The 13,714-nt window shown below is 46.2% G+C and overlaps 1 protein-coding gene across 5 annotated transcripts in view; it reads left to right on the top strand.

Annotated features, from left to right (window-relative positions):
• NBEAL2 (neurobeachin like 2) overlaps positions 1-13,714 on the top strand; it is a 219,488-nt gene that overhangs the window by 75,817 nt on the left and 129,957 nt on the right. For all 5 annotated transcript variants that reach the window (XM_080973935.1, XM_080973933.1, XM_080973931.1 and 2 more), the window contains exon 2: positions 4,363-4,451. In XM_080973935.1, coding sequence (XP_080830061.1) covers positions 4,363-4,451 — 89 coding nt within the window. The remainder of the gene's footprint in view (positions 1-4,362; positions 4,452-13,714) is intronic.

The following is a 13,714-nucleotide window of genomic DNA, read 5'->3' as shown; positions in this document are numbered from 1 at the left end:
CAACCCCAAACAACACAGTACGGCTGGGTGATATCTGGTTTTCAGCATCATGATACGTCACAGACTAAACATCGCAATATACCAATATATCACAATGTCTGAAATAAGGATGGGACACGGGTGGCACTGTGGGTTAAACCACAGAGCCTAGGACTTGCAAATCAGAAGGTCGGCGGTTCGAATCCTCGCCACAGGGTGAGCTCCCGTTGCTCGGTCCCTGCTCCTGCCAACCTAGCAGTTCGAAAGCACGTCAAAGTGCAAGTAGATAAATAGGTACCGCTCCAGCGGGAAGGTAAACGGCGTTTCCGTGCGCTGCTCTGGTTCACCAGAAGCGGCTTAGTTATGCTGGCCACATGACCCGGAAGCTGTATGCCGGCTCCCTCAGCCAGTAAAGCGAGATGAGCGCCGCAACCCCAGAGTCGGCCACAACTGGACCTAATGGTCAGGGGTCCCCTTTACCTTTACCTTTATGTTGAGGCACTGACTGACTTCATGGTTTTCCCCACATCGTGATTTTTGCCGGCGACTATTCTTGTGTTTTGCTGCTTCCGGCAAGAGGCAGAGGAGCTCTGAACCAGCAGGGAATCGAGAGAAGCTTTGGCTGGCTTCACGGTTTTCCCCACATTGTGAATTTTGCAGAGCGCACAGACGCACGCACACACACATCATGATTTGCATTACAGACGGGTAACAGACGCTTCAGGTTACAGACTCCGCTAACCCAGAAATAGTACCTCAGGTTAAGAACTTTGCTTCAGGATGAGAACAGAAATCATGCTCCGGCGGCGTGGCGGCAGCAGGTGGCCCCATTAGCTAAAGTGGTACCCAGGTTAAGAACAGTTTCAGGTTAAGAATGGACCTCCAGAACGAATTAGGTTCTTAACCCGAGGTACCACTGCATGTGGTACCTTGGTTCTCAAACGCCTTGGTACTCAAACAACTTGGAACCCAAACACTGCAAACCTGGAGGAAAGTGTTCCAATTTGCGAACTTTTTTTGGAAGCCGAACGTGCTCCGATTTGAGTGTTACGTCGAGAAAATAACTTTGCTATTTATTTTGCATTTTTGTTTTTGCGGCTCTTTTTTGTTTTGTTTTTGTGACTGTGACTGTACGGAACCCAGTTCAGCTACTGATGGATTGATTGTGTGACTGCCGTACATTGTTTATTGCTTTCATGTTATGGTTCAGTGGCCTCGTTAGATAGTAAAATTCATGTCAAATTGCTGTTTTAGAGGTTGTTTTTAAAAGTCTGGAACGGATCAATCCATTTTGCATTACTTTCTATGGGAAAGCGCGTCTTGGTTTTGGAACGCCTTGGTTTTGGAACGGACTTCCGGAACGGATTAAGTTTGAGAACCAAGGGCCCACTGTATACAGTAAGGTCAAAAATACTGAAACCAACATCACGATATGGACTTCATAGCAGCTTGGGACGATATATCAATATATCGGCCAGCCCTTCAACACGGGTTTTGTTGGTTTGGAGCACTTGTACTCTGCTGTTCAGCCAAAAGGGCTTCTAGAGCAAGTTACAGAGAATCGGTTAAAACGAGGCAGCTGCCTCCTGCAGGTTTACGAGCTGAAAGACGCAGCACGAAAGGAAAAGGTGAGAGGGAGGGAAGAGGAGAAAAGCGACGTCGGGCACAGAGGTGGTATATCTGTTGTTGGGCTGGGCGTTTTCTCAGCCAGCGGGGTCCTCTTCTGTCCTCTTGGTTTTGACATCCTTGCCCACATCATCAGCTCCAAGCATCTGTTCAGGACTTCTGAAGGTCTTCCTATGAATGAATGATGGGAAGGGGTGATGGAGTCAAGTGCTGTCATTATACTGGTTTTTGTTGTTGTTGTTTAGTCGTTTAGTCGTGTCCACCTCTTCGTGACCCCCTGGACCAGAGCACGCCAGGCACTCCTGTCTTCCACTGCCTCCCACAGTTTGGCCAAACTCATGCTGGTACCTTCGAGAACACTGTCCAGCCATCTTGTCCTCTGTCGTCCCCTTCTCCTTGTGCCCTCCATCTTTCCCAACGTCAGGGTCTTTTCCAGGGAGTCTTCTCTTCTCATGAGGTGGCCAAAGTATTGGAGCCTCAGCTTCAGGATCTGTCCTTCCAGTGAGCACTCAGGGCTGATTTCCTTCAGAATGGAGAGGTTGGATCCTCTTGCAGTCCATGGGACTCTCAAGAGTCTCCTCCAACACCATAATTCAAAAGCATCCATTCTTTGGCGATCAGCCTTCTTGATGGTCCAGCTCTCACTTTCATACATCACTACTGGGAAAACCATAGCTTTAACTCCTCCAGCACCATAATTCAAAAACTATACTGGTTAGGGTTGTTTTTCTGCAGTCGGAACTCACCAGAACTCAGTTCCGGCCCCTCTCAGATGGGCACCATTGCCACTGTGAGTTCTGCCACCTCTTTTTCTAGAAAAAAATAGCACTGACGCTGACTACAGTCATACCTCGGCTTACGAACGCTTCGGGTTGTGCGTTTTCGGGTTGCGGACCACGCCGAACCTAGAAGTACTGGAACAGGTTACAGTCATACCTCGGGTTGCGAATACTGTGGGTTACATCTTTTCAGGTTGCGTCCCGCGGCAACCTGGAAGTACCGGGAAGGGTTACTTCCGGGTTTCTCTGCTCGCGCATGCTCAGACGCGCAAAATAATGTCACGTGCATGCGCAGGTTGCGTTCCGGAACAGATCCCGTTCTCAACTAGAGGTACCACTGTACTTCCAGGTTTTAGCGCTCGCGCATGCACAGAGACACAAACTGACTTCACGCACATGCGCAGACGTGTGTCCCGCGCATGCGCAAGCGCGGCGCTTCAGGCTGCAGGCTGCAGGTTGCAAATGTGCTCCCCGCACGGACATAGCTGTCAACTTTCAGATTTGAAAATAAGGGATCAGCAGCCTCACCTGTCCTGGGGACAGTGTATGGGATATCTAACAATCCGGGATAGCAGCAGGAAGCAGCAGGAAACGGTGCTGGAATAAGGGAATTTCCTGCCATAAAAAGGGATAGTTGACAACTATGCGCACGGATCACGTTTGCAACCCGAGGTAGGACTGTATTCGGAAGCTTCAATTTCCCAATCCAAACTTGCAATTTAGCGGACCCTTTCTAAAAAGAATTGTGCAATTATTCCTTTTATCTCTCGCTTCCCGGGACGTATCATTGCTTTATTGCACTTTTAAAAAAATATACGAGTGTGTAAACGTTTTATTTTGTTACTCTGCATTGTGTTTACGCTTCCTCGGCTCCCTTTGGGAGGAAGGGTGGTGCGAAAATGCAACAATTAAAATTCTCCTTATATATGGTTTGGTGCAATTGTTTGCCCTGTGTGCTGCCTCTGCCACCGCCTCCTCCTTCCTGAATTTAACCGTACGGGCGAGATCCCACTGAGTCAGAGATCACGTAGTAAACTGGGTGATGTCATGGTATAATATTTGACTGATGTTCTGAGACATTAGTAAACTCGTGTGTGTGCTGATCAGTGCAACTAATCAGATTTGGCTCATTGTTGTGATGAATGACTGGGTGGGGAGCACTTTTAAATGAATACGTCTTTTTGTTTTGTTCTTTGTTTTAAATAGCTTTTATTGGTTTTTCAATATATACATCCTTTATGAAATATCTCTCTTAACAATTTTCCGTTTCCCCCCGCTTCCCTCATACTTCCACTTTGTTTTGTTGTTGTTTAGTCGTTTAGTCATGTCCGCCTCTCCGTGACCCCATGGACCAGAGCACGTCAGGCACTCTTGTCTTCCACTGCCTCCCACAGTTTGGTCAAACTCATGCTGGTAGCTTCGAGAACACTGTCCCACCATCTTGTCCTCTGTCGTTCCCTTCTCCTTGTGCCCTCCATCTTTCCCAACATCAGGGTCTTTTCCAGGGAGTCTTCTCTTCTCATAAGGTGGTCAAAGTATTGGAGCCACAGCTTCAGGATCTGTCCTTCCAGTGAGCATTCAGGGCTGATTTCCTTAAAAATGGAGAGGTTTGATCTTCTTGCAGACCATGGGACTCTCAAGAGTCTCCTCCAGCACCATAATTCAAAAGCATCCATTCTTCGGCGATCACCCTTCTTTATGGTCCAGCTCTCACTTCCATACATCGCTACTGGGAAAGCCATAGCTTGAACTATACGGACCTTTGTTGGCAAGGTGATGTCTCTGCTTTTTAAGATGCTGTTGGTTGCCTACCCTGCCCTATAGCTTCGGAACTTGAGCTACGAATAATCAATATCCTCCTAAATGAACGAGCTTTGACATTAGCCCAGCGAGGGCTTGCATCCTGGGATATTTTGGCTCTGTGATAGAAGGGGATTGCACTTTCTAATCGCTTCTTCTCCTTCCTTTCTTCTTCCAGAAGGACTTGGCGTACCTGCAGCAGTGGCTGGAAGCGTTCGTCGCAAATTTTGAAAAGATCATCACCGTGCATTCGATGGAACCGAGGAGGTAAGCAGAATGCATCTCGTGCTTTGCTGGTCCAACAATGGTCCAATTCAGCTATTTGGTGGATAGGACTCCCTTCCGGCCCTTGAGGGGGAGATGGAAGATGGGGGCTGAATGGAAATTAGGCAATGAAACTAGGCATACTTTTCTCGTAATATACCGTATTTTTTGCTCTATAGGACGCACCGGACCATAGGAGGGGGAGAACAGGGGGGGAATTCTCCCCCTCTCTGCTCAGCGCCCCTTCAGCGAAGTGCCAGGAGAAACGGAGCCCCTTCCATTTCTCCTCCTTCTTCGCTGAAGGGGCGCTGCGCAGAAATTGAAAACTGTGCAGCGCAGAAATTGAAAACTGTGCAGCGCCTCTCCAGTGAAGCAAAGCCTGGAGAGCAAGAGGGATTGGTGTACACTGACCGCTCTCCAGGCTTCAGGCGGCCATCCACAAGCCTTCGGAGCACGGTGGGAACTCCTGCTGCGCTCCGGAGGCTTGCGGCTAGCTGCCTGAAGCCCCCGGAGCACAGCGGGCGTTCGCGCTGCGCTCCGGGGGCTTTTTGCTTCAAGCGGCTATCCGCAAGCCTTCGGAGCGCGGCGGGAACTCCTGCTGCACTCCGAAGGCTTGCGGATAGCTGCCTGAAGCCTCCGGAGCGCAGCCTTTGAAGCCTCCACAGAGCAGGGGGGTGCCTTCACCCCGCTGCGCTGCGGAGGCTTTGCACAGCCATCCCCAAGCTAGAACAGGGAGACGGAGCGCTACGCAGCGCTCCATCTCGCTGTTCTGGCTTTGGGCTTAGCCTTGCAGCCTGCATTCGCTCTATAGGGTGCACACACATTTCCCCTTAATTTTTGGAGGGGGAAAAGTGCGTCCTATAGAGCGAAAAATACAGTAATAGCAAGCAGCTCTTGATGCCATTGGTTCAGCTAGTGCTTGGGGAAGTATCCCATTTGCCCAACAGGAGGGCCGTTCCCCTTGGCCTGCTAGCACCACCTCTTTGGCCAGGGCTGCAATACATCCATAATTTCCTGGACATAACCGGGATTTGTCCTCCAAAAATGGCATCCGGGCAGAATTTTCAAAAATCGGTTTTAATGTCTGGGGAAACCCAGGTGTACGGCAGCCCATATCAAACAATTTTCCTTAAAAAAATACCTTAAAAACTTGGATTTTGTTGGAGATTTTGCAAGAAAAGCTCAACAGCTTGGGGCAGGGTAAAGACAAAAAAGGCTTTTGCGTCCGGATTTTCGCTTTCTGAAATGTGGCAACCCTATCTTTGGCAAGCATGATTGCAGTTCCCGCCTTGGCTCATTGGGCCTGCTTAAGGCATGACTTTTCTGCGTGGCGAGCAATGCATCCAGGCGTGTGAAAAAACACCCAAATGCCCTTGGTGGAAATCGCTTGTCTCGAGGCCTCGTCTTAAGCCCTCTCCTTTTCTGTTCCCAGTACCATTTGTGTGTTCCCTCGGCCTGTGATTAGCACATTTCCTGGTTTCCACACTGCTGTAGTGTTGCCACACACACACACAACTGCCTGTTGCGACAGTTGCTGGAGGGGATCCATCTATGGTGTAGTTTCCCGCTCCTTGTGAGTAGGAGATGTGTGTGTGTGTGTGTGAGAGAGAGAGAGAGAGAGAGAGAGAGAGAGAGAAGGTGGGGAGTACATATTATACAGTGGTACCTTCTTTCTCAAACTTAATCCGCTCCAGAAGTCCGTTCCAATACCAAAGCGTTCCAAAACCAAGGTGTGCTTTCCCATAGAAGGTAATGCACAACGGATTAATCCATTCCAGACTTTTAAAAAGAACCCCTAAAACAGCAATTTCACATGGATTTTTCTCTCTAACGAGCCATTGATCCATAAAACGAAAGCAATAAGCAATGCACTGTACTATAAAACAAATAAGACAGTATTGTAGATGATAAAAATTTAAAAAAAAAAAATTCTTACCTGCACTGATGATAGTCCTTGTTTGGATGGGGGTCTTTTATCCATTTCCGCAGTCACACAATCAATCAGTCGGTAGCGGAACTGGGTTCCACACAGTCACAAAAACAAATTAATTGAAAAAGCCTCAAAAACAAAAACACAAAGTAAAGAGCAAAAACAGAAGTGCCAAACTTAATCAGTTCCAGAAGTCCGTTTGACTTCCGAAATGTTCGAAAACCAAGGTGTGGCTTCTGATTGGTGCAGGTGCCTGGGAAACAATGGTCGACAGCCGCGTCGGATGTTCGGCTTCCGAAAAACGTTCGAGAACCAGAACACTTACTTCCGAGTTTTCAGAGTTTAAGAACCAAGGCTCCACTGTATTGACTTATCTGATCTTATTATTTGGCTATATATCCTGCAAGCACCTTTTCCACCTGTGCATCTCATCTTTTCTTTGCAGAAAAATGTGAGCTGTTTTTTTTGGGGGGGGGGTTGCTTCATCTGCAAAGTATTGGTGGACGGCTAGGGGGCTTGGATCGGTGAATTTAAGCTCTTCCTGCTCTGTTTATGTGATGCACAATTTCTGTCCCCAAAACGGTTTATGGTCCCGCTCCTCACGCCCCTGAAAAGCCAAGATCTCGTAGCTTGAGAAACGCTCCCACATTTCCTCAGAGTGTGTCTTCAACAGGGTCTGTGTCACAGATCTGAAATCGGGCAAAACCAGGCACTAAAATAAGCTTTCTAGCTCGACTGGAACTTGAAAACTCAGCCACTTTTGGGACTGCGCTCCAGATCTGAGTAGGATTCGCACCTGAGGCTTTTCTTCTCCCAAAGATATCCTGCAAGGCAGTGGGAGTTTAGGGTCAGAGATTTCCTTCTCCGTTCTCAGGATGAGCCCCATCTGCCCAGGGCCAGATTTAGGTTTGATGAGGCCCTGAGCTACTGAAGGTAATGGGGCCCTTTCTATGTCCAGCTGTCCTTTGTCAACAACAAATTGTCGCTGTTTTTTGGGTAGAATATATGCTATATGGTAATTTATGGACCTCACAGGTATCGAAATCCATTTGGACATGTTGCCATGCAACCAGTCCATGCAGAAGGTAAAGGGACCTCTGACCATTAGGTCCAATCGTGACCGACTCTGGGGTTGCGGCGCTCATCTCGCTTTATTGGCCGAGGGAGCCGGCGTACAGCTTCCGGGTCATGTGGCCAGCATGACTAAGCCGCTTCTGGTGAACCAGAGCAGCGCACGGAAATGCCGTTGACCTTCCCGCCGTAGCGGTACCTATTTATCTACTTGCACTGGCGTGCTTTTGAACTGCTAGGTTGGCAGGAGCAGGAACCGAGCAACGGGAGCTCACCCTGTCGTGCGGATTCGAACTGCTGACCTTCCAATCTGCAAACCCTAGACTCTGTGGTTTAGGGACTTCCGGGTTGGCGCCATCGCCGAATGGCGGACTCCCTCCGAGCTCCGGAGGGAGTCTGCTCGGCAGGGGCTGGGTCCTACCGCACCGGCGATGCGGGGACCCTTAAAAACCACGGCCACGAGGGTCGTGGACATGGAGACTCGGCTGGCACCGCTAGCGCCCTCCCGACTCGTGAAGGAGCCTTTTTAAAGGCTAAGGATCGGGTGCCGGGGAGAAGCGTGGTGCTTTGAGTCCTCTGCTATCCCTGCCGAGCGCAGCCGCATGCCATCCGGCGGAGAGCGCTGACTTCTTCTATTGAAAATTCGGACTTTTAGACAACAACCCGTGAGTAATTTGGAAACTGGGTTTAAAAGGAGGAAAAAAAGAATTTCTTTTTGAATTGGATACGAGCGGGGGGGGGATCCAAAAAGGAAGTCAGTCCCCCCCCCTATTGTAAACCCTTCAAGACAAGGACGGGGCAACCAAGGTCCAAAAAGATTTGTATTGTTGATAAAAACTAAGAATTTCACGATGGGGAATTATAAGAACTGTGCTGGAGGATGAACTGAGGGAGAAGAAACGTAACCCCCCCCCCCCCTGGGAACCGGGGTGATTGAAGAGAGAGCCTGGTGAAAAGAGTCGGAGATTTTGACAGCTGTCAAAGTAGCTGTCAAAGTCGGAAAGCAGAGAGGATTTTATTATGAGAACTTTGCTGGCTAAATTTGTTACAATTTGCTACAATTTGTTAAAACTTGGATACAAAATGGCGAAAATATGGATAACAATCGGACTTTTGGACTAGAGAAGACAAAGTTATAACAATCCCCCTAGAGGAGTTTCGGGACATTACAAAGATGGTCGTAAGTGAAAAAAACACCATTGGAATTTTACAGGACTGGTTATCTTCTGGGAAAGCTGCGAAACGGAAACAATATTTTGTCTACAGGGTGTTCAGCTAAAGGAGACAATAGAATTTTCTATTGAAGAAAGGAAGGGACTGAACGCAAGTTTTTGTTCCTGAATAATAATAATCCCTGCAGACTTACTAAGCTTCTGAATTAGAACGTTTCAGCAGCGGAACAAGAGGAAACTGGACTACAATTTGGAAAGAACAATGGGGGGAGTTTTATTACAGATCTGAAGTTAAGTGTTCTAAAAATGTTTATGAAAGGGGGAAAAAAAAAAAAAAAGAAAAGAAAAAACCAGCAAGGAGTCGGGGGAAATAGGTGATTTATGGATTGTAAGAATCCCAGGCGGATAACATGGTTTGGTGGTCAGGGGGAAATTAAACCGGGGACAGGGGGGGAGAACTATAATCCAAAGGCTTGTTAACTTCTTTTTTTGAACTAGCTTTGTCTTATCTATTATACTCTTTATTTCTTATTTCTGATACTTTTATTATGTGGGGAGTTTTTATTATTAAAAAAAGGGAAATTGTGGAATGAAAATGGGGTGGGCCTTGGGAAAGAAATTTTTTGTGTTTTATTAAGGGTATTGATGTGGAGTGCAGAAATTTTAAATTCGAATAATGGTTTAACAAATTAAGTTTTTAATTAGAACTGAGAGCTTGTGGAGCCAACAATATGAAAAAGGAATATGGTAGGGGTGGGGGAAGGGGGGAGTCCCAGAAAGCGGATATATGAAAATAAGGATATATGAAAATATGTAAATTCTTGCTTTCTGTATTTTCTTTTTTTTGAAAATTTTAATAAATATTATTTAAAAAAAAAAAAAAAAAGACTCTGTGGTTTAGACCACAGCGCCACCTGCGTCCCTATGCAGAATATAGGCACCCTATATATAGAAAGGGGCAAACCAGTGATATACTGAAGGTAATGGGGCCCTTTCTATGTCCAGCTGTCCTTTGTCAACAACAAATTGTCGCTGTTTCTTGTGTTGAATATATGTTGTATGGTAATTTATGGACCTCATAGGTATCTAAAGCTGTTTGCACGTGTTGCAGTGCAACCAGTCCATGCAGAATGTAGGCACCCTATATATAGAAATGAGCAAACCAGTGATATTTTAGGGAGCAGGCTAGCAGGCGGGGCCCATGATTTACATCATAGGATTGCTGTGTGTAAGTTATTTTATTTGTTTTTATCTTATATTTTGGAAATGTACATCCAGGGTTTTTTTCCCCTTTAAATTTTTTTGCCCCCCCCCCCCAAGAGAGTTGGACCCTAAGCTATAGCTTGATTAGCTTATACGTAAATCCGCTTGAGTGTCAGACAGGAACGTGGGAGAGCTGAGTTCGAATACCCGCTTGGCCATGAAGCTTCGGGGGCAAAAATCGCCTTCTTGACCATTAGATCCGTTCTTGATCTCTTCCTCTCAATTCGCCAGAGGCCTGTCTTCTCCCCATGGGGAGTCTGGTGCTGTTTATCTGGCGACCACTCAAAAGACGAGCGCCGCCATGCACTCTCAGCTGCCGGAGATATTTAAAGCATCGCTTGAGCGTTTTCGCAAAAAAATTGTCCCCTTTGGTTCATTATCAGCCTGTGCCGTTGGGGATGTGATTGCCCCAAAATAGGGTTCAGCCTTTATTTTACTGCCTGAGGCGAAGGGAAAAGTTAGACCCTTCCCTTCTTCTGTGTAGGAAAAGCTGACCGGATAGGCTTCCTCAACCTCGGCCCTCCAGATGTTTTGAGACTACAATTCCCATCATCCCTGACCACTGGTCCTGCTAGCTAGGGATCATGGGAGTTGTAGGCCAAAAACATCTGTAGGGCCGAGGGGATAGGCAGTTGAATCTTATTTTGGCACTGGTATCTTCACCGCACTTGTGGTCTTTTGCCTTTTTACCTTCGCCACTCCCCCCCCCCCATTTTTTTTAATTGATTTTCAAAAATTCAAAACAAAACAAACAGACAAACAAACAAACAGACATCCTATTTAAATCTTGGTAACATTATTAAGTGACTTCCTCGAATCCCCTTGGTTGAATTTCATTATATATCATTTTAACAGTTTTCCAAAATCGAATTTCTCAAAAAATTAACTTGATCACTTAACATCTTTCATTCTTTCTAATTTGACTTTCAACATCATAAATCTTATCTTTACATATCTGAATCCTAAGCCTATCTATTATTTGCAAGCTTTTCCAATTTTGTTAACATATTTAGCTAAATAATCTTTAAATTTCATCCATTCTTCCTGGTACTCCTCCTCCTTCTGGTCGCGGACTCTTCCAGTCAGGGCAGCCAGCTCTGAAAAATCCATCATCTTCATCTGCCAATCTTCCACTGTTGGTACTTCCTGTATTTTCCAATTCGTCACTAACAAAATTCTTGCTGCAGTTGTGGCATGCAAAAATAATTTAACATCTTTCTTGGGCAATTCCAAACCTTTTATTCCAAGAAGAAAGGCTTCTGGTTTCTTAGTAAATGTATATTTCAACATTTTTTTCAGTTCATTATAAATCTTCTCCCAGAGGTCTTTCAGTTTGGGGCAGGTCCACCACATATGAAAAAGGTACCTTCTTTTTCTTTACATTTCCTTCGCCACTTTAACAGGCATGTCTTCCCCCCAAAGCACCCTGGGAACTGTAGTTTGTTGAAGGTGCTGGGTGTTTCTGGGAGAGAGCCTTATCTCCCTCACAGAACTACAATTCCCAGAGTTCCCCAGGAAGAGGGGTTGACCGTTAAACCGCTACCTTGAAGCCCCTTTGACTTTTCTGCCGACCGTACGATGGGTACCGTTCTCATCCATCGTTTGACTCACATTTGGTTTAGCGGCTCCTGAAAGGAATGAAGCGGTCTGGATGAAAAAGACTTCCTTGCCGCTGTCCTGTTTATGGGGTGCTCTCCCCAAGGAGGTTCACCTTTAGGCAACAACAACAACAACAACTATTTTTATTTATTTATTTATTTATTTATTTATTTATTTATACCCCACCCTTCCAAACCAGGCTCAGGGCGGCTAACAACAAATTTAAAACATTCCGGGCCTTGGACTGGTTGACTTCCAATGCCCTTTTATTTTTATTTTTGTTTGAAATCATTTTTACAAAGTTGATATTTTAAAAAATTCAAATACATACCCATATGCAGTGGTACCTCGGGTTAAGTACTTAATTCGTTCCGGAGGTCCGTTCTTAACCTGAAACTGTTCTTAACCTGAAGCACCACTTGAGCTAATGGGGCCTCCTGCTGCTGCTGCGCCGCGGGAGCCCGATTTCTGTTCTTATCCTGAAGCAAAGTTCTTAACCTGAGGCAATATTTCTGGGTTAGCGGAGTCTGTAACCTGAAGCGTATGTAACCTGAAGCATATGTAAACCAAGGTACCACTGTACAGAGATTCCTCCGAATCACAGGACTTCCCCCACCCCCACCCCACTCCCTGGAGTCCCATTTTAAACATTTAAAACTGCACCTTCTTCCATACTCTATTATATGAATCCATATTTTCCATGGCAATTTGTAGCACTACAAGCAAAAGCAAAATCCTGCCAGCGTTTCCATCTGCTTACAGTGGTCTCTTAAATAGCCTATAAATTTCCCCCATTCTTTTGTAAAGCTTTTGTCTTCCTCTTGATTTTCCAGTCAGTTTTGCCATTTCAGCATAGTCCATCATAGTTTGCCCTTTTAAAATGTGATGTGGAATTGGGGGTTTTATTTGCTTTGTTTTTGTTCTTGTTTTTGTTATGCATTTTGTGTCTTTTGTGCTGTAAGTTTGTGTTTTAAACTGTCGTGACATCTATGGATGAAGTGTGGTATATTATCATTTTGTTGTTGTTTAGTCGTGTCCGCCTCTTCGTGACCCCCCAGACCAGAGCATGCCAGGCACTCCTGTCTTCCACTGCCTCCCACAGTTTGCTCAAACTCATGTTAGTAGCTTCCTGAACACTGTCCCACCATCTCGTCCTCTGTCGTCCCCTTCTCCTTGTGCCCTCCATCTTTCCCAACATCAGGGTCTTTTCCAGGAAGTCTTCTCTTCTCATGAGGTGGCCAAAGTCTTGGAGCCTCAGCTTCAGGATCTGTCCTCCCAGTGAGCACTCAGGGCTGATTTCCTTCAGAATGGAGAGGTTTGATCTTCTTACAGTCCATGGGACTCTCAAGGCCTGGAAACGATGCCTTATGAGGAACGGCTAAGGGAGCTGGGCATGTTTAGCCTGGAGAAGAGGAGGTTAAGGGGTGATATGATAGCCATGTTCAAATATATAAAAGGATGTCACATAGAGGAGGGAGAAAGGTTGTTTTCTGCTGATCCAGAGAAGCGGACACGGAGCAATGGATCCAAACTACAAGAAAGAAGATTCTACCTCAACATTAGGAAGAACTTCCTGACAGTAAGAGCTGTTCGACAGTGGGATTTGCTGCCAAGGAGTGTGGTGGAGTCTCCTTCTTTGGAGGTCTTTAAGCAGAGGCTTGACAACCATATGTCAGGGGTGCTCTGATGGTGTTTCCTGCTTGGCAGGGGGTTGGACTCGATGGCCCTTGTGGTCTCTTCCAACTCTATGATTCTATGATTCTACAGTCTCCTCCAGCACCATAATTCAAAAGCATCCATTCTTCGGCGATCAGCCTTCTTTATGGTCCAGCTCTCACTTCCATACATCACTACTGGGAAAACCAGAGCTTTTACTATACGGACCTTTGTTGGCAAGGTGGTGTCTCTGCTTTTTAAGATGCTGTCTAGGTTTGTCATTGCTTTTCTCCCTAGAAGCAGACGTCTTTTAATTTTGTGACTGCTGTGTGGTGATGGTGATGATAATGATAATGATAACAGGAACAGGAACAGGAACAGGAATAGGAACATCTCTTTTTCAACTGCCCAGATGCCTTGGAGGAAGACTTGCCTGTTAATCCCATTTCTGTACCTCCTTCTGCCAGGGAGTGTAGCCTTTTCTCCTTATAGCATCACAACATTCCTCTGGAGCAGATTTGGCAGAGAGAGCCCATGGTGTCATGGGCCAAGCCAGTTTTACCCACCAGGGTAAC

This window comes from Podarcis pityusensis (assembly GCF_964106645.2).
Source record: "Podarcis pityusensis genome assembly, chromosome: 12".
NCBI lineage: Eukaryota > Metazoa > Chordata > Lepidosauria > Squamata > Lacertidae > Podarcis > Podarcis pityusensis.
The sequence above is the reverse complement of the archived record's forward strand: the minus strand, read 5'-3'. Positions and strand labels throughout refer to the sequence as shown.